This window comes from Phyllostomus hastatus, unplaced genomic scaffold, assembly GCF_019186645.2.
Source record: "Phyllostomus hastatus isolate PE091 unplaced genomic scaffold, TTU_PhHast_1.1 phas_scaffold_93, whole genome shotgun sequence".
In the NCBI taxonomy this organism is placed as follows: Eukaryota; Metazoa; Chordata; class Mammalia; order Chiroptera; family Phyllostomidae; genus Phyllostomus; species Phyllostomus hastatus.
In genome coordinates, this window is record NW_025334042.1 from 6896299 (window position 1) to 6917573 (window position 21275).

The 21275-nt window shown below is 36.6% G+C and overlaps 1 protein-coding gene across 1 annotated transcript; it reads left to right on the top strand.

The window, feature by feature from the left end:
• The first annotated feature begins 2522 nt into the window (after nucleotides 1–2522).
• IL26 (interleukin 26) lies at nucleotides 2523–19377 on the top strand. The gene is made up of 5 exons (XM_045830053.1): nucleotides 2523–2718; nucleotides 2804–2860; nucleotides 3032–3166; nucleotides 18946–19011; nucleotides 19097–19377. The coding sequence occupies exons 1-5, from the start codon at nucleotides 2548–2550 to the stop codon at nucleotides 19181–19183; spliced, it is 516 nt and encodes a 171-aa protein (XP_045686009.1). The 5' UTR covers nucleotides 2523–2547; the 3' UTR covers nucleotides 19184–19377.
• Nucleotides 19378–21275: the final 1898 nt, after the last annotated feature.

Sequence of the window (21275 nt, forward strand, 5' to 3'; positions counted from 1 at the left end):
CCCCTCTGTGTGTGTCTATGTCCAATAGAATCTCCTTTCGTTATGAGGACACCAGTAATACTGGATTAAGACTCACTAGATGACTTCATTTTAATTTGATTACCTCTTTGAAAACTCTCTCTCCTAATACAGTCCCATTCTGGGGTCTCGGGTATTAGGAATTCAACATATGAACTTTGTGGGGGGACAACATTCAGCCCATAGCAAGTACCTTGGGAAAGCCTTGCTGAGAAGGTGATGTTTGAGCAAAAACTTGAAAGAGCTGGCCATGTAAATATCTGAGGGAATGCATTTCAGGGAGAGCGAAGAGCAAGTGCAGAGGCACAGGTGTGCTTGGTGAGTTTGAAGAGCAACAAGGAGGTGTTGTGTCTCGAGGAGGTTAACAAGGGGAAGAGTAGTAGAACAGGCCAGAAAGGAAGGAGAATAGGCAAAATCAGGGCCTTAGGCCATTGAAAGAACTTTGGCTTTTTTTTTTCTTTTTATTGTTGTTCAAGTACAGTTGTCTCCATTTTCCCACCACTACTTTCCTCTACCCCACCCACCCCCACCTCCCACCCTCAATCATTCCCCCCTTTGGCTTTGTCCATGGATCCTTTTTTTGCTCTGAGCGTGATGGAAAGTCCTCAAGGGAGAAATCATGTTGTTAGTGGCCTGAAAATGCATTCAGGTTCAAATGCATTGCCTCATCTGAGTAAAGTCTGTTAGGAATTTATACTGATTGCCCCAAGGCCACAGGCTGAAGAAATGGACCAAAAATGTAAGAAATTTATATTTTGACAGAAAAATATATCAATTTCTAAGAGTCTCACTATTTTGATTTCTAAATTCTGTCTCAATTTTTGCTGTCGTTGCTGTGTACCTTCTTTTTGATGCACTTAGAAAATGAGGTAGAACGGCTATTTTTTAAAGTCATGTGCTTTGATAAAACTTTGGAGGATGCTTGGATTTGTGCAGGGTACATCCTTTCTCTCCTGGTTAGCTGTCTTCTTGTGAAGAGCTCTCATCTCATTTCAGAGGCTGTGTCTGTTATCAGCAGAAGTGCTCCTGTGGAAACGAGTTGTGGGCTCTTCCACGAGATCTGCTTACTTCTTGAAAAAGCAGAAAATACTTCCAAGTGTTTGGACCTTTCACTTTATGCTTTCTCCTTACTCCTTTGCCAGCCCTGGCTGCTTTGATTTAGGACTTAGTCTTAGGATCTGGTGCTTGTTATTGACTCTGCCTATTTTTGGTGAATCTCTTACAACCAGATTCCTAGTGCTGATTTGCCTGGGACTATGTTACCTCTGTTCATGCCAGGCTTTGGTGGCTTAGCTCTCCTTCTCAATAATAACCTGGGCTATGTCTACTTCTCATCTTGGGGCTGCAACCCAAAATGAACCACACTTATTGCCATTGAAAGGACTGGGACAGAACTGAGGACGGGACTCCATGGAGCATCTGCCTTCACGGCCCCTAGCACCCAGCACTGCTCTTTGTATTGGAAAATCCTTGATAAAAATTTGCTGATGGAATAAATTTTACAAAAAATGTCATAGTAGTATCTTATGATGTGAAAAGGAAGTGTTTATTCAACAGATATTAGATGTGCTTCTTTAGATGAGGCACCATGGAAGGTACTGAGGAGTCAAAGATAGAAAGGCGGGTCTGTTTCCTCGAGGAATTCCCACTCTCCTGAAAGTCCAGAGTTAGAGGAAATGTCCGTGGGTCCACTTGGCTAGAGATAATAAAGCAGCTTTTGAATTGTGGGCGTTAATCCCAGGTTCAGTTCCAAACAAATCTAGAATATATTAGGGGAGTTACAATTTCTGAGCTGGAAAAATTCTAGAGAAAAGTTGGAAAACCTCTCTTGGGTTTTGGTGCTGGCTGCAGAGTGCTGGCTTCTGGGGGAAGAGAAGGAGCCAGGTGAAGGGTTTGGCAAGGGCTGAACAGAAACATCGGTATGCCATCCTGAGCAGATTTCCCATGGCTGCCCATTCTACTATTCGGTTCAGGTTTTTTCTGGATACTCATTAGCAAAGGAGATTTTCTTTACATACGTGAATTGGAAAAAATTCATATACTTCCTGGAGACCAGGCTTTTTCATTGGTGTGGCATGACTTGAATAATGAAATCTCTGGGGTTGGGGGCAGTGGTGGAGAGAAATGCAGACAACTGTAATTGAACAACAGTAAAGTAATTTTTAAAAATAAAGAAATCTGTCGTGACATGCAACTAAAATTTTGACTGTTGTGGGTTTTTTTTGTTTTGTTTTTTTTTTTGTTGTTGTTGTTTTTGGAAATGAGGCCCCATCCTTACCAGTAAATTTGAGTTTTTACTTAACATCATAGATGGTGTGGTCAACATTTTTTGACTATGAAGCAAGCTCTCAAAAAAAAAATTAGAGAGCAGCCAAAGTGATCTTCCTCTTTTTAGACTGTAAGTTATCTTTCACAGCATCTCATTAAAAAGCCAGCCTTGAGGGTTAAAGTAGGTTATCCTCTCATCTAAATAACACAAGTAACTCTGGCTGCTGTGAGTGACACTGGCCCAGGGTGAGGTGGAGGGAAATGCGGGGGAATTGCATTTTGAAGTCTGGGTTGCTGTTTGTCACTCTGTCTCTTGCTATTGCCAAGCACAAGCAATCTCACTTCGCCAAGAGCTGTTACCCAAGGGGAACCCTGTCGCGGGCTGTTGACATGCTCTATGTCAAGGCGGCGTGGCTCAAGGCAACAATTCCAGTAAGTATTAAGCTCTGCTTGGAAAGATGATCTAAAGGATGTTTGTAATTCTGGATAAAACTTATTTCTCTTTGTTTTATTGTAGGAAGACCACATAAAAAATATACGATTATTAAAAAAGAAATCAAAAAAGCTATTCCTGGTAAGCCAGAGGCTTCCCCACCCCGTCCCTGTTTCTAATTGTTTCATGCTTTTCCCCTTACGTTTAAGTTTTTTGAGGGTCATTAAGTAGTAATCAAGGGGATGTTTCAGTGGCATTTTACAAAAGGTATTCATGGTTTACCTTATACAATTTCTTATGCCTTATTTATAGAAAAACTGCAGATTCCAAGAACAGCTTCTGTCTTTCTTCATGGAAGACGTGTTTGGCCAACTCCAATTACAAGTTTGCAAGGAAATACACTTTGTCGAAGAATTTCATAGCCTCAGGCAGAAATTGAGCCGCTGTGTAAGTATGCACAGCAAATATGGTGAGTTTAATCCTATAAACCGACCTAGAAAACAGCATGCATGAAGCTGTTGCCACACTGAAGGGTGAGTAAAAGAAAGGGCCTTCTAATCGTTGGCTTGTAGTCTACAAGGAGAGACATCACCACCAGGGAAACAGCCTCAAACAGCCATGCAAAACTCAGAATGTCACCATTTATCATTTCTTAAGGAATGGCACATTAAACACATGAAGAGAGCTAAAATAAAGTAAGATGGAATACTACTAAAATTTATTTGTCATCATTCCCTCTTTATAATTCCCAAGTAATTAATTCATTTAATAAATATTTAAGTGCCAACTATGTGCCAAACACTATTCTAAGTCTTTCTTTCTTTCTTTCTTTCTTTCTTTCTTTCTTTCTTTCTTTCTTTCTTTCTTTCTTTCTTTCTTTCTTTCTTTCTTTCTTTCTTTCTTCCTTCCTTCCTTCCTTCCTTCCTTCCTTCCTTCCTTCCTTCCTTCCTTTCTTTCTTTCTTTCTTTCTTTCTTTCTTTTTTCCCATATTGATGAAAGCTGTTTAGATTGACTTTTTCTTATTTATTTGTTTATTTATTTATTTAATTTTTAATAGTTGTATCCTTTTAAAGGCATGGTCTCAGTCAAAATGAAAGAAAAAAAAGAGGAGTATATCTTCTTTGGGACCTAAATTATTTGATGTTGCTAAGGTCACCACCACTACATGCAATGGGAAATTAATGAAGAAGATAAAAATGAGCACATTTCTATAAAAACATCCACAGTAATAAAGGCCAGCATAAAGAAAAAAATAAGACAAAATAAAATATCAAGCCACGATCTGTGCAATATTAGTTGACTTGCCTCTGCGGGGAGTGTGGAATATTTTCTGTGGCTTTGGGTTCCAAGCGTGCTTTCTGCAGCCTCCTCCAGTTGTGCCCTGCAGCTGGTGTGAAGGTGGGGCAGTGATGCCCACTGCAGTCCCTGGGTTGGCAGGTGGAGATGAGCTCCCCTACTCTTGGGCGTGATGGTCGTTGATGCTTAAATGCTTGGCAACTGGAGGTGGACTTTCATTTTTTAAGAGTTAGGATACCTTTTTCTTGTAGTTTGTGAAAGGACTCAGGAACCCAAATTGCAGCCCCTACTATAGAAGCATTTTATGAGGGTGAGCTGGTCTGTTAGGTAAAAAAAAAAAAAATCAATGAATATACATTCACTTTTCTTTGGTTAGTTGTATTTATGTCCTTGTTTGGGACTTGGGTTGCATGTTTTTTTTATAAACTCTCCTGTTCCGTGGAAATAACAACACTGAGGTAAAATTACAAACTGGTACCTCTTTGTAGAACACAGAGAGAATGCTCTGGGCCAGTTCCTTCGAGTAAAATAATGGAAAGGCCATCATTTATCTTTGGTTTATTCTATATTTAGTCTATGAAGTCTGCTTATTAAGACAGTCAATTGTATAATGTCTTAAATTTAAGTTGAATTATTATATAAATTTATATTTCCTTTGGTGTCCCTGATTAGGTGATTATTATCCCAACTAAGAGAGTGTTCCCTACTAATAGACTTGAGGGGGAGGAGAATAATCCATGGAACCACTCGATATTGGGAGAAATAGAGGACTATGGCAGTGACTGTAGACTAGAGTGGAGCCATTCAGAGGAACAAGCAAGCTAACCTTTGGCATATAGTCCATTTGCATTTCAATATCTGGAAAAAGAAGCACTCTTCAGCTATTAATATACCTTCTATTCCTCTTTTTGATAGAGACCTCGATTCCTCTGCATTACCCATCCGATTTATGGTAATTTAATGTTCCCCTGAATGAAGTTTGTTAATATTTATGGTGAGGCACTAGAAGACATCATTGTCTGATACAATACCATGTTATCTAGACACCTGGAACCCTCCCACCCCTCCAAAGCATGTCTGTCTGTTTTTATCATTGATTCTTTTCCTTGGCTTAAATAGTTATAACCAAAACCAAGATGAAAAACTTCAAAAACATTGAACTGCTTAGGAACTCTGGTTCTCCTTGATTTGTCTTTGAAGTGTCTTCCTAAAGGGATCTCAATCTGTCAATAGAGGGCACTTCTTTCCAGGACTTGGGCCACAGCAGCATCAGAGCAGTGTGGCACTCTGGCTGGTCGCAGCCTCGTACCACAGTGGCTGGCTCCCCCTTATGGCTTAATGTGAATATAACACTCAGTCAACCTCCCCAATAACCTTGAGGCTGTACTTCCTAAGTTCTCCCACCGGAGCCAATCACGGTTCCCTTCAGTTAATTGTCTTAAGAGCTATGGAGTTTATGCCCTGGGGTGTATCAATCTCCTCTGGAAAACTGTGAAAAAGAAAGCCAGAGGATTAGCCTGAGCTTTGGAAAGACTTCTCAGACTTTTGCTTTAGGGAAATAAGCGCTTGCCTTGCATTTAATCTTTTGGCCAATCATAATTTTATTTTTATTTATTTTTTTGCCAACAAAAGCTGGTATTGGCTTAATATAAATTTACTCATCATCTGATCTTGGTGGAATTCTAAATTACTGATTGGGGCAGAGTTTAGGCAGGGAGAAGTTATAAAATATGAAGTAGGCAACATTAACTTAAATGTAATATTAATAAAAATGGGCATTAAATATAGTCAATATATAAACAGCCAATGTAGAAAGTAATTACGCCTGCTGTATTTGCCCTGTTGTCCTTGCTATTGGGGTTGTTATGGGGGAAATGAGATAAAACACAGGCCTTGCACTCCAGGAGTTTCGCAGTGTGTGCGTGTCTGTGTGTGTTGGTAGGAGGATTCCAGTGGGAAGGAAGGGAAGGGCAAGGTCACTATACAAATGATTATAATAAGAGGATGAGAGAAAAAGCACCATAATAACAGGATTAACAAAATTTGGGATTCAGAGCAGAAATCTGCATGTCTTCATGGGGCAGGAAAAGTGTCAAGGAGAGACTTTGAAAGGGGCCCTGAGTTCTGAGGGTTCTATATCCACAGAACCTTGCCATATTTCAAAAATGGTCTCAGGCTTTTTTCATGATCCAGAAACAGAGGGAAATGGCCCAACCCCTGTTTCCAGGACCCAGAACTCGAGGCTAATGCTGAACTTAGTGGGATGCTGTGGTCTAAGTAGGATTTGAAGGGTTGATTAAAAAAACGACTCATCAACCCTGCATTTAGGACACTGTTTCCAGAGTTAAATGCTGTCTGAATTTGAAACAGTTGACTTACATACAGAATTTTGGCATATAGTCCATTTACTTAATGTGAGTACTTCGTGTTTGAATTTATGTCAACAATTAATGACTGATCTGTGCTCTTCTGAAAATGTCCCCCTCCCCCCCACCTTCAAACCTGGAAATAACAAACAAAAAACAAAATATATGATATCAATTGCTTTATATAATTTAGAGAATTTTTTATTTTGTATCTTAATACATTGAAACAATAGTAAGGCTCGCTACAACTCTTTATAAATCATAACTTTGTGATGGTGATTTTTAAATGCGCTAGTTCTATGTGGATGTTTTATTTTGCTCAAAACTTTTTAATAAATATCCAGAATTGTTAAAAAATTACTCTGCTAAAGATGAAAAAATATTTCTGCCATGATAAATTTCTTAAAATCTCATAATCTACCCTATTTTGCCAAATAGAATTTGACTCTAAATGAATTTGTTGGATATATATCAAGCTAGGTAGAATTTTTCACTTATCAAGAGTAAAATACTAAATTACTCCTTTAAAATTGACAGTAAGCTTCCTTGGTGTTTGTAGGAGCATTTATATTGGGGGAATACTACAGTTTCAGTGCTGGAATACCGATGTATTAGATTACCAAATATCATTATCTTGAATTATATCTAAGTTATCCTTGGTGGAGGTTTTTCTGTGTCCCCAGAGAAAAAACTAAGTCTAGTACAATTAGGAATTAGACAGTGGATCCCATGTTATCAGCTGGAGATGATCAATATCTTTTTCCATGTGCAGTTCACGTGGAGCTTTAAGATTGTTGGCTGTACATAGATAATAAATGGTACAACTTTTTTTTAACATTACCACCAACCAACCATTGAACATTTCTAGGCTTTAGATTTCTTAGTTCAAAATTCAGATACAAAATTAAAATGTCCATGGTGAGGAAATAATCCTGTGTATTTTCCCCTTACTGGTTCCCTCCCAGGTAACACCAAACATTGTGCCAATTATGACAATGTGACAAAGGCAAGGAAACAATTATCCACATTTTGAGGGTTTATGGATTTATACTTGATGTGTAGCCATGGAGTGGTTGAAATCAAATGCTTTTCTCCCCTTGTTTCATGCTTTTTCTTCCTTCCTCTCCTCATCTCTCCTTTCTCCAAATGTATTTTCAGAATATTCCATGTACCTGCTCTGTCTGAGCCAATTTACTGAATAGCTGATTCATGAATTGACCAATTTTTGATCCATTGTTTCTTTTACCCATCTAGTTTTAGCTGACTGGCTTTAGTTTATCTTTATATGAAAGAATTCCTTTGTTTTAAGAAATATTCTAATTTGTCTCAGTTTCAGGTTCCTCCCTTTGGAATTGGAGACTGAGTAGCAGAGAGCAGGGAGACTGGGAAATAAAGAAGAGTCATAAGAACTGAATCTTTTTGAACATACAGAATTCTTTTGAATGTATTGAACATTACATTCTATTCTTATACATGAGAAGAATACATTTGTAAGAATTCCCCAAAGTCAAGAATACATTCAAGCATGTGTACAAATTTCAGTATCAGAGAGACACTAACTACTGTAACAAATTTCAGTGGCTCCACATTTTAGAACTTTATCCCTTGCTCGTGTAAAATTCCAGGAGCAGTTTTTCTAGGTGAGGTCGCTTTCCTTCACATCATGAATCAGGGATGCAGGCATCTTCTATACCATAGCTCTGCCGTTTCCTACGCCTTTTGCATTCAGTCAGCTGAAGGAGGAGGAGAGCAAGAAGAAGACATATCAGCTTCTTACAAGCCCTGCTCCCAAAATAACACATAGTATTCTGCTGATATTCCATTGGCAAGAAATAATCACATGGTTACAATAACTGCAAGGAAGCTGGAAAATGTAGTCTAGTTTATGTCCAAGAAGAAGAGGAAATAAATTTTGGCCAATAGTTAGCAGTCTCTGGTATAATTATTCAACAAATTTTCATTAGTATGTTATTTATGACCAGAGATACTCTCAGTTTCTTTACCCATGTGCAAATTAAAGGATGCAGCCTTGCATGAGTAGGTGCATGAGTGGAACGCGTTCTTACTCTGGGCACTCACGTGCAGGGCATGCCTGCACAAAGGTACAGGGCGGTGCTGATCAGGACTGCAGTCGGTGGATGATTTCTTCTTATAAGTATATTCTTCCCATGAATAGGAAGGGGACAGAAATGAAGACTGAACTTTCCTGAAAACAGTGTGATACAGATGAAATGAAAACCCAGTCACCTAAAACTAAATGGTTAAAATACACAATTAGACTGATGTCCAGAAATTGGCTCACAGCAGTTTGGACTACTCCTCCATTTCCCAGGCCCTGAACTAGGTGTTTGGGTAAAAAAGGCCAGTATGATTTGGTCCCTGCTCTCCAGAGGGTAGCTGTTATTGGGAGACAGATGTAAACAAAGACGTTCAGTGAATCGTGAAATATGACATGTGTGAATATTGATTTGCTGTCTGATGAAGTCTCTACGGAAGTAGTTAATGCCATCTGCCCTGGGGCCTGGGGTATATGTGAGCGGAGACAGAGAAGAGTGCTATTAAATGAGGCAATGATTGAGTTTAACTTTGGGGGAATAAGGGGCAGAAATGGCAGGGAGGAAGCTTGAATTAAAGCTTGATGGTATAAAACAACATAGTCTGTTCAGGAAACTGCAAGTAATTGAGAATGAGTATAATGTGACTTGGGGAATGTGAAGATGAGGCTGATTGTTCAGATTTTAGTGAGGAGAGTTTATAGGGGCCAGATTAAGAAAGGCATGGTAAGACTGGCTGAGGAGGTTAGACTGTTTCAGGAACAAAACGTAAAGCCACTGAAAGGCATGGCCTGATCAAATACTCTGTTTTAGAAAGATCTCTTCGGTGTATATAGAGGGGTGCCGGGAGAGGGTGAGACTGGAGGTAGAGGAAACAATGAGAGGATCATTGCAGTAATGTGCTTGGACCAGTGCTAGTGTCCCAGGGAAGGGTGAGGAGAGTCTGAGGAAAACAGCGGAGTCTGAGATGACTAAGGCTTCCGCTTGGGGGCCAGCTGGGTGGTGGTGCCACTCACTCAGAGTACAGAAGGAGAAAGCATGGAGGGAGGTTAGTAAGTTGCTTTCGACATGCTAAAAGTTTGAGGAGTCCCATGTGTAAGTATAGTCATCAGAGTACACTATATATATATATTGTGTGTATATATATATATACACCATAGTGTATAATGTATAGTATATATAGTGTTTTATAATATCAATTAGATCTAGTTGCTGTTTGCCATTTTTCTCTATCTTCATTATTTTCTTTCAACTTATTCTATCAATTATTGACATCTCTGATGTTAATAGTGCACTCCTTGATTTCTCCTTGAAATTCTATTGGTATTCATCATAGAAATTCACGTATTTAGAATTCTGTTGAGGCACACAAAAGTTTATGATGGTGCGTCATCTTGATGAATTGACCCTTTCATTGTTATAGAATTACCCTGTTGTTCCTAATACTGTTTTTTGTTTCCAAACCTTTTTCTGCTACTAATAGAATCACTCTAGCTTTCTTTCGATTATTGTTAGCACGATATATATTTTTCTATCATTTTACTCTTAACTTATTTGTGCTCTTTATTCAAAGTGAGTTTCTTGTAGGCAGCGTATATTTACGTTTTGTTTTTAAAAAACATCCGCTCTGACACATTTAGTTTTATCAAGTTTAGACCACTTACATTTAACGTGATTATCGATATACTTGGGGTAAAATCTATCCCCAGGCTGTTTGTCTCCTATTTATCCAGTCTGTTCTTTGTTCCCTTACCCTCTTGTTATTTCTTTTTCTTGATTGATTTTTTAATGACTCCATTTTATCCCCATTATTGACTCATCAGTTATAAATCTTACATGTTTTGCTATTTTTGAGACTTTTTATTCTTTTGTGTAGAACCAGCTTTCTACTTAGTATCATCTTCTTTCTCTTTGAAGAGTTTCACTTAACACATCTTATAGTACAGGTCTACTGATGATGAACTTGTTCAAATTTTTTCATGTAAGAAAAAAACCTTTAAGCTCTCTTTACTTTGGAAATATATTTTTTTTCTGATTATAGAATTCTGGGTTGTTAGTCCCCCAAATAATTTAAAGATGTTATTCCACTGTATTCAGGCTTGCATTGTTTCTGATAAGAAATCTGTTCCATTCTTATCTTGTGCCTCCATCATGTTTGTTTTTTCTAGCTTTTTTCCTTTTAAGGGTTTTCTCTCTTTACTTGTTTTAAGCGATTCAATGATAGTGCGCATTGGTGTAGTTTCCTTTATGTTTCTTGTGTTTGTACTTAACTGAGATCCTTGCATTTGTAAGTTTTAGTTTTTATAAACTTTGGAAGCTTTTGGCCATCATTTATTTAAAATTTTTCTTCTATACCTTCTGTCTATTATCTTCTTGGAATTCTAATTGCATATACATTCAGCCATTTGCCATTGTCCCATAGTTCACTGTTTCTATGTTTTTTTTTTAGTTTTTCTTGTATTTCATTGTAGATAGTTTCTATTTTACATCTTTAAGTTCACTAATCTTTTTTTCTACAGTGTTTAATTTGCTGTTAATCTCATTTAGTGCATCATTCATCTTAGACATTGTAGGTTTTATCGCTGGAAGTTTGAATTGGGTCTTAATATTTCTCATGTCTTTTCTTAATTTGACCAATATTTCTTCAAGCTTCTAGAAAATATAGAATAATTTATTGCTACTCTTTTAAAATTCTTGTCTGTAATTCTAAAATTTGTTTTAGTTCAATTACTTGATTTCTCTTATTATGAGTTGTAGTTTCCTGCTTTGTCCTATGCCTGGTAATTTTTGATTGGATTGTCAGACATAAATTTTACCATATTGGATCCTACATATTTTCATATTTCTGTAAATATTCTTTCTTTTTTTCATTTGGGAAGACAGTTAAATTTCTTGAAGAAAGTTTGATTTTTTTTTCAGATTTTAAGCTTTGTTAATTATGACCAAAACATCGTTTAGTCTAGTGCTAATTTTTCCCTCCTACAGTGTCAACACATTTCAGTTAACTTTGCCCAGTTCCCTGTGAATTTTCACTTCCTTCTCCTCTTTCCCTTCCCTCTCCTTCCAGAAATTTATTTGTTAAAGAATTTGGGTCACTCTTTTAAAGAGTTTTTCATGGTGTATGTTTTGCTGATTGCATTTTTATAGACTCATTTAATATATTCTCTTTTTTCATTTCCCATACATTAGTAATTACTTATAGAGACTTGAGAAGGTTCAGTCTTGATGTTTTGGCTAGACTACTCCACAGGTGGTGGTGTGTACTTTCACTAAGAGGCACATTATAGATGACATCCATTTTTATGATTTTTGCAGTCATTGGTACTTATTGTCTAAATCTATTTATAAGGCATTGCAAAATGATGTATTAAAAATTCTATTATGCTTTATTTGTAAATAGAGATAACCTGTAAACAGAACTTACCTATTACTAACCTGTTTGTCCGAGGAATTTATCATATAAGAAAGGCAGAAAATATACTTAATTCTTTTTCTTTATTTTCCAGATTTCAGTATAAGTAATTAATTTTTTAATGTCCTTCCAAGGTTGTCAACAAGTTGCTATTTTCTCATCATTTCATTATTAACTCATAAACTTAAATTAATTTTTATTTTTGAGAAGCCTGATTTCTGTGATACCCACTCTTTGGGTTTCTTTGCAGATCCACTAAGACTGAAATCTTCTTTGGCCACTTTTAAGATGCAGCACCAACATAATTATCATGGGAGACCCTAAAGTTTGAAATCTCCACAGTATTTGAATGTTATCTCATTGTTTCTGGTAACATCCTAAGCATTTTGTAGTACCTAATAAATTATTATGTTTTTAATTAGTCTGGGATAATTTAGGTAGTATAATTATTCAAAGAAAATTAGTTATGGGTAATATAAAATACCTTTATTTTTATAATCTTTGCTAGCCATGGTATTTGGCTAAATAGTATTTGGAAAGTTAAGCTATATATATGTAGGAAAACATTTTAATGCTTCGTATAGAACTAAAATACTTTCAGACTTGACAGGGAACTAATAATTGCTTAATTGAAACTACAAAATAATTTGCCTAATTGCTAATAATCAAAGTTGAAACTGAAAAAAAATTCCATTAGTTTTTAAGATTTTAATCATCTACTTTAATTAACATTTCAAGAGCCTGAATTGTAATTGGTAATTAAAGAGATGAATTTCTTTATATTGTGTATAATTAACTTATAGTCTGATACATCTTAGCATAGAGAATATTTGCATCTCAATTTCTTGGAGTGTGTTTGATAAGTAATTGCAACTAACTTATCAACTTGGAAGGCATTACTAATTATTTATCCTTGTAATTTCAAATATTTTAAAATTATAATTGGTTGAACTGATAAAACCAGAAGTGGGATGTGAGACCAGCACTGTTTTATTCTTTCATTAATTGTAAAGTCCAAATCCTGTTAACAATACCAATAACCTCATCTTGTGATTGTTGGAAGAATTAAATGAGATAATATATCAAAGTGCTTAGCATATAATAGTTCTGCAAAACTGTTAGTGTCTTTTCTTACTACTTTCCATATATAGAACACCAATTTTCTTCTAATTACATTTTCTCAACAATTTCCAAAAAAATGATCCTCCTACATAATCAAATACTTCTTTAGTATTTATTGTTAGTGTTAAGTTGTATTATGTATATAATTTAGAGTAGCACTTTAATTTAAAGATAAAGAGATCATATATGAGTAATTGGCTTTAATCTTGGTAAATATATTTCCTGATTATATTGTAGAATTTCTTTGCTGAAAAATTCATTCCTTAGTTCATGATATATAACATCTTTGTCAACATTATGGGGCACAGCTCTATCACTTAATGTACTAAATTGCATAGACTTATTCTTTTTTATTGAAATATAATTGACATATGTCATCATATTAGTTTCAGGTAGACAACATAACATTTGATATTTGTTTCAATTATTAAGTGATCACCACAGTAAGTCTAGTTAACTTCCATGCATAGACTCTTTCTGATTAATGATAGTTATGCTGGGAATTAAAACAATCTTCAATAAAGTCATCCTATCCCTAGTATCTCTTTGTATTTAAGGTATTTAGAAACTCTTTCTAGTTTTTGCCATGGTTGGAACATGGAGAAATCTTATGTGGGTGTAAGTGTAGGTAAGTGAGGTTATGTACACTTATTTATATCAAATGACTCTGCCAGTTATAGAGTATACAGAAATAGAATAATGTTTTGTAAACTCTTCTGATATATATTTACTCAGGTATTAGATATCTGTCTTCTGCTTTTAAAAAATTAAAAGTCTAATTATGAACTTTTGTTTGAAGAGAGACACTGGCTACTAGTTGATTCAACTCTTTCTCCTTCATGCAACCTACTTGGTTGCATTATACTTATGTTTTCTTCCAATAATGGTAATCAGAAAATTTTCTTCCTAAGTTTCCTATTAGCCTGTCTGGTCTCAGTAGGCTTGTGTTACTGTCCTAATGCCCACACTTTTGCCAAACTGACATACAATTTTTAAAAATCTGTTTTAAAATAGGCTATACTGATATACTTTTCTCAATTGTATTCTTAAATACACCTAAAAATATTTGTAAGACTTCACATGAGAAACTTCAAAAAGTTAATAAGATTTGCTGGAAAACCTACATCTACTATCATACAATACAATAAAATTAGTTTAACTTTTGATCTAATGCCTCATCTATCACTTACATTTTGGGGGTAAAAAGTTTTAGGAAACCAAGGTCATGGCCAAAATAGAAACTACCTTAACCATGAAGGTTAACTAAAAAAAATAAAATAAAATAAAATAAAATAAAAAAAAATACAACAACAAAAAACAAACCAAAAAACTTACAAACAAAAGAATACCAAAGGGATGGTTATAATTCATTTTGAAGTTGCATATGGAGGTAAATAAAATATATAAGATCTTACATATGGTTTTATACTCCTTTAAGGGTTGTGAGAATATGGCATATATTCATAATAGGAGAAAATATAATAAAACTTTTTGAAGAAAGGATTGAAGTTGTTCTCTGTGAGAACACAGTATGAGTAGGTACTTCTCTGAGAGACTATACATAGGTAGCTGTCTACTCACTGACCCATGCATTTCATTTTTCCAGAATTTTCAGAGGAAAGAGATTTTTTATTTTTGCTTTAACTGTCATACACAATAGAAGTTTGTATGATTTTTTAAACACGTGAGGACATTGGGGACACAAATTAAGAATTGTGTTATTAGTTCATCCAACTGTTTTAAACAGAACTCTGAAGCTCTAATCCCTGGGACATGCTTCAAACTACTATTAAACCAGTGTCCCAAAGCCGTAAGCTGATGCTTACGTTTCATTCATTGATTCATTTAGTAAACAAACATTCATTGAGTATCTAGTATTTGCTGAACACTATTCAAGATGCTGGGGATTCAACAAAAATGGATAGGCATTTCTGGCCTCATAGAACTCCTTGAAAATGCTCTTGGCTCATCTCAGGTTGTGGCAGGTGCTGAGAAGGGAGCACACAGGAGGATGTGACTCAGGGCTGGAGGCTGGGGGCCAAACCAGGGTAATTGAGTCTGGGGTTTTAGCTGAGTCCTGAAGGGTGTTTAAATCACCTCTATTCTCTCCAGCCTTGGAGCAGCATGCTTCCTCTGCCGGCTCCTCCCTTGTCCCTGCTCCTTCTACTCCATCTTATCCTGCAAGATGCAATTCACTTGTTTTATCCTTCTGGAAGCCATCTGGGATTTCACAGTCAGATTGCCTTTTTTCTTTCTCCAGGAGGCAGAAAAAAAAAACAAAAGAATTATTGTATTATTTTTTAATCACAGTATTTATCACATAGTATTGTGATTTTGCATCACTGCCAGTCTTAGTAGATAAGCCATCATTTGAACCCTAAGGCAATTTTTATCAAGTAGAATACTTTTATAAATCAATGCCATGTGGGCAGAAATGCCATTGTGTGCCTACCATATGCTAAATACACGATAAAAATATTTTGACTTAATGATGAATGATTAGGTCTTGTGTTTGTTTTGTCTGACTATCTCACCCCTTCCTTTGAGCTGGTACCTAGTTATTCTAACCTTACTAATAAATTGCTTTTAGTCCACATCATATCTGTTTTGGTTGAGTTTGTCAAATCATTCAGCAATCCTTATAATAAAACTGCCCACCCTCTGTTGTGCATTCTGTTTTCAGCAAATGCAACTTTCAAACAATGGAATCATGGCAGTAAAATCTGGCTGTAGACATATGTATAATAGTCAAGAAAATGAGAACCTTCTGGGTTAGATCTTTACCAGGGGTCATTTATAGTAAATGGAGGTCAAGGCACCAGAAAGCATCCCATAAACAAGTAGAGCTCTACAGGCAACACTAGCAGTAAGAAATGTTTGTTTGTTTACTTATTGCCAAACTTAGTTTTTCTCCTTTTCTACTCTCCTTGATCGACTTAGGGTAACATTGCCTTAGACGGGGTGAGGTGAGCCGCATTTATGTACTTCCCACTCTGCTGTGGGATGATCAGTTTCCTGGGCAAAGGGTATAGTCACAGGAACTCCTGAGTGATATTTAACTTCTGTGATGTCAGGATTTGGTTGGCTTCTTCGGTCTCCCACATTCAGTGTTAATCTTTAAATCCTAACACTTTTGTATTTAATATTGTGCCACAAGACTTGCTTCTTCTGTGCTTTGCAGTTGATCCTCACATCTCAGAACTTTGATATATTGTCTTGGAATTAGGAAAGTGTTGATTCTCTTTTTTATTGAATCTCCTTTTTTTTCAATTTTCAAGTTTTGGGCCAACTACTTTTATGTTAGGTAATTTTAGCCTTGAAGGACTTAATATTTAACCAAACTCTTCATTTATAAAATAATGGACAGACCCTTCTCTAAATTCTCTCCATACTTACTATCTTGGCTGAAACTAGGTTGATATTTCTAGAATTTTCTTTTGTAGTTCCACTTTGAAAAACAAATGAACAAAGAAAACAAAACACACGTATATATTCACACACATACCACACATGGGGATTCTTCCTTTGTTTATTATCACATTGTCCATTTTTAGGTTGAAATCTCTCTTTCTGCCAATCAGCTCAGTCTTTGAAAGCCATTTCTGACATCTCCTCTTTTGCAATGCAGAGCAGAGATCTTTGGGCTAATTTCTCTTTAAAGTTGCATTTTGAATGTTTTCAACAAGAGATTGGCTTAGTTGGAATATCTTTCTTTTCCAAGTTATGCTGTTTTATTTTTCATCCTAATGTAGTGTTTTTAAATAGACTATGGATTCAGAATACTTGGGTTCAGTCTCAGCTCACTCACTTAGTGTGTGAACATAGGCAGAAGATGAACTTCCATGGTCCAGTTTTCCAATCTGTAAAATGTGGAAAACAACAGTACCTACCTCATAGGGTTGTTGTGAGGCCTGAATGAGTTAATACAGCTGAAGCTTTCAGATTAGAGCCTGACATAGAACACTAACGTATTACATGTTGACTATGATTAGTCTTACCTAACCATATTCTCAGTACTTCTGCCTTCGCTTGAAGGAGTTGGGTAAAGAAGAGAACTTCTGAATCTACAACTATTTTTTTAAATTTATTTTTATTGTTTTTCTTTCCATTACCATTTATCCCCCTTATACCCCACCTCCCACAATCACCGCTCTGTTGCTCACTAACTCTGCCTTGCTCATCATTACGTCTTTAGTGTCTAACAGACGGCCTGACACAGAGTAGGCACTTTGGGAATGTTTCTTTAATGAATAACTGAATTCTTTCTGACCATGTTCTCTGACTTTGGCTACCACTCTTTTGGGTCTGTCACGCATTGCTTTGGCCTCACAGGGCTGGTCTGGGTTGAAATGTCCTCTTCTTAATTCATGGCTCTTATCACAGGGAGGTCCAACCCTGTGCTTGTGAAACCCACAGACCACACTTAACCCGAATATTCTGTCTGCAGCTCTTTTGTGCCAGATCACCAAAGCCCCTTTCACAGCAGGGATCTTTCCATATGCAGGGTCTGACCTGATGGTCGAGTCCCATTTGGGCAGAGTAATGATCCATCATCAATTTTAAGCCCCCAAAACAGCATTCAGGATGTAACTGTCAAGTCATTTCAGTCATTCTCTCTTGATAAGAAGAGGGGCCTGCATGCTGCCCCTTCTCCCCATTTCTCCTTTTTGTGTTCTGGCCTAAAGAGACCTGCTAGTTGACATTGGCCACGTTTCGTTTGTTTTAATAGATGTTGTCATTTAGCTGCTTCCATTTCATGAGTTTTAATTGTTATCTTTATTGATGTACCCAATAGTCTTTTACTTGTAGGTTAGGACCTACCTCCTGAGACTCCTGGGGTGAGTGATTACCCACCTGGGCCTTGGTTTCCTTTTGTATAAATTTAGAAGAATTTCCCTATTCGATTTCCTCAGTCTATTCCAGAGATTTTATGAGCAAAAACTAAGTAGTTAAATTAGATATTTTCACCTTTTCCTTCCTTTCCTGTTCTCTAGTTAACTCTATGGAAATTTCCTTAGAGTTAATTTCCAGACAAAATTGTAGGAGAATAGAAGATGATGTTAATTTCTTCCTACTTATCTCCTAGGCAATCCTGTGCTCAAATAAGATTTGAAAATTCACCTCAGAGGAGACTGGCAGTTTCCCCTTGCCAGACTCGAGGAAACCAGCCTTCTCCTTCTCTTAACTTAGAAATTAATATTAATTTCTTGGTGCTTTCTCCTGGCAATTGACACCTGAATATTGTACTGTGCAATGTGAATAAACCAGGGTGATTTTTAAAAAAAAGTAAACTTTTTTGTCCTTCTTGCATCCCCTGTGTTACCCACATCTCCTTTGTTCAGCTGTTTCAGTCTTTTCCTTCCTTCCTTCCTTCCTTCCTTCCTTCCTTCCTTCCTTCCTTCCTTCCTTCCTTCCTTCCTTCCTTCCTTCCTTCCTTCTTTCCTTCCTCTCCACCCTTCTCCCCACCCCGCCCCTTCACTTTCTAGATAGCACTTACTTAGCCTTTCCTGCCTCAGGACTTTCGCACATTTTTCCCTCTGTCTGAAGTATTCTCTCTTGTTCATCCTCCTCAACTGCCTCCATTTTTCTTTAGCTTCTCATATAGCTTTAACTTCATCTTTCTTTGGCTCCTTTTCATTTTTCAAATCTTAATTTGTGTCATTCTTCAACATAGCCCTCTCAGACTCATTGAAGGTAGGTCATTCCTGTAAATCCCTATCATAGAGTCTTGTCCATTACAAATGCAGTTTTAATTGTATTTTGTAAACTTTAATTTTTGTTTCTTTTCTTACTTATCATCTGCTTCCAACATGAAACTATAAGTTCTGTGAAGACAGAGGCCATGCATTATTTATTTCCAGTGCATATCCATGCCGAGAACATTATACTTACTCAATAAATGTTTGGTGAGTGAATAAAAGAGTGTTACTAGTACATTTTCGACAACATTATCTGTATTTACTGTTGCTCTCTTAGATTTCCTGTACTTCATCAGCTAGAGAAATGAAATCCATTACCAGGATAAAAAGAACCTTTTATGGAGTAAGTATTTCAAATCCTTGTTTTTGAATATTTTATTTTTTAAATCTGAAAGATTTTTGCTTTTATATCTCTACTTTATCTGCAGATTGGAAACAGAGGAATCTACAAAGCCATCACTGAACTGGATATTCTTCTTTCCTGGATTAAACAATTCCTGGAAAGTATTAAGTAATGCAAGAAATTAAGCACATTGATTTAATTTTTATTTTGAAATACAATGAGAACAACTAGCAATAAATTTATAAATGCATTTCCTTTTAAAATTTTATATATAGTACTGATATCAAATTTAGATTCAGATTAGACTAGAGAAATTTGACAAAATAAAATTTTAGAGTACTTTCATTCTGAATATGTTTTGTTATTCCCAAGCACTTTGAATAAATTTAATTTAAAGGTACATAACTAGAATTAACTCATGTAATGTTTGTTGTGTGAAATATAGACTTCTGGGATATAATATAATGTTACTAAGATGGAAATAAATGCTATACATATGAATACTATCTACTTAAGGATTTGATAATTACTAATCATTCCCAGTGTGAACTTAGCTCCTGAAAGATTTTGAATTTAATTAGATAAACTATTTTTTCTCCTGAATGCCATTTCTATGACAACATGCTAGAATTTCATTGAATACAATGGGTAACAATCAGATAAGATCAAATAAGACACCCAAGTCAACTAACTTCTTGGAATGGTTTACTAGGAACATCTTTGCCAGACAATCTAAGCCACAAAGACCACAAATGATGCCAGAGTTTGACAATGCTCCTTCTGGGTGCCGTACAATTAGGAATGTTGATAGAGGCCAAGTGAAAGTCTAGATGCAGCTCATATGCCACTACAGTAAACTTGTCATACTGTCTAAAAGCCTTACTTGTACTGCTAGGCTGTCAGTTAAATGAATAATGTGGACTGACCACTGTTTCGCATTAAACAGACTCTGCTTCATGGTTATCGGCATACTAGGCATGGGCAGTTTTAGACAGCAATTTGTGTGACAGCTAGGTTGTTTCCACAAAGCATTCATTGTGCCCCTGCTGTTCACAGACAACATTTTGCTTTGCTGTTTTGTGATAAGAACAGGCTGGGCTTCCCCAAGGCCTTTGTGGATTTTGTCTTCTGCACATCTTCTTCTCTTCATTGCTTTCCCATCATCCAGTTCTTTTTTTCAATCATATTGTCATTATCCTATTCACTATGACTCTCTCTCTCTGGTGGTTGATCTCATATTCCAGAATTACCTCTTCATTCCCTCCCCTCCTCCTTCATACCTTCCCCATTAATACCCCATGGTCTCATGCCTTATCTCTATCTGGGGTCTCATTATTAGACAGATCCACATGAAGGAAAAGGTGTAGTGATCCAAGGGAATTGGCAAGGACTCTTTCTTTATCTCACACTGTTGAACTAGGTGTTCCCAGTGCAGGCTCCTGGGCCATCAGTAATGGGGCAGCCTTGCTTTCTGTGGGGCACTTGGTAGAAGGGATCAGAAATCCATCTCCTGGTTTTGTCATGGACCTGAGAGGAGGCAATACACCCAAGGTCTCTCCTTGTCTCACTTTAGGGCACTCGGTGTTTCTAGGAACAGGTACCCCCTCACAGCTTGGCATCTCCTGTCTTGGTTACAAACCATTCATAAGCTCCTCCATTACTTCATGACTCTAGACATCACAGGGATTGAGAAATATTCATTTGCAGGTCAGCAAATTTCAGGTCCTTAGGGATAAAATTTCACCTTTCTCCCCAAGTGTGTTTGGGTGATTGAATTTAATGTTTTTGTTTGATTGTTTCCCAAATTCTTTGGTTTGTCCAGAACAATCAATAGGCTGCTAAACTCAGTCAGAAGCACTATAGGAATTTAAAAATCACTGCCAAGTAAAAATAAATATCCATGTGCTGATGCCTATTCACAAACAAACTTTTCTCAAATTGTAATGAAAAAAAGCATGGTTTTAGTACGTTTGAGTAAAGACTGGTATATTGAAAAGGTAGCTAAGAAGACAAAAGCTGATGTCCTTGTGCACAGAGAGGAAAGTGTGTTAAGTGAGGTCACTGTGAGCTCAGGGTAAAGTCTTCCTTCTGATTTGCAGGTCCCACTCTGGACTTTAGAGAACCAGAGTTGGCTACATTTTGGGAAATGGGTGTATACCCTGAATGCCCATGAGATGCTCTATAAACCCCAAAGGCATTCACCATTTACAGGAAAAATTCCTTCTGGATCACACCTAGGAGACTAAATTTTCTGTTAAAATGTT

What these genes read in the sequence shown, in the direction of transcription:
- IL26 (XM_045830053.1), top strand. Translation starts at nt 2,548, where the DNA reads ATGCGGGGGAATTGCATTTTGAAGTCTGGGTTGCTGTTTGTCACTCTG. An exon ending in GGCTCAAGGCAACAATTCCA is followed by an intron (nt 2,719 to 2,803) that starts GTAAGTATTAAG and finishes GTTTTATTGTAG; the next exon opens with GAAGACCACATAAAAAATAT. An exon ending in TAAAAAGAACCTTTTATGGA is followed by an intron (nt 19,012 to 19,096) that starts GTAAGTATTTCA and finishes CTTTATCTGCAG; the next exon opens with ATTGGAAACAGAGGAATCTA.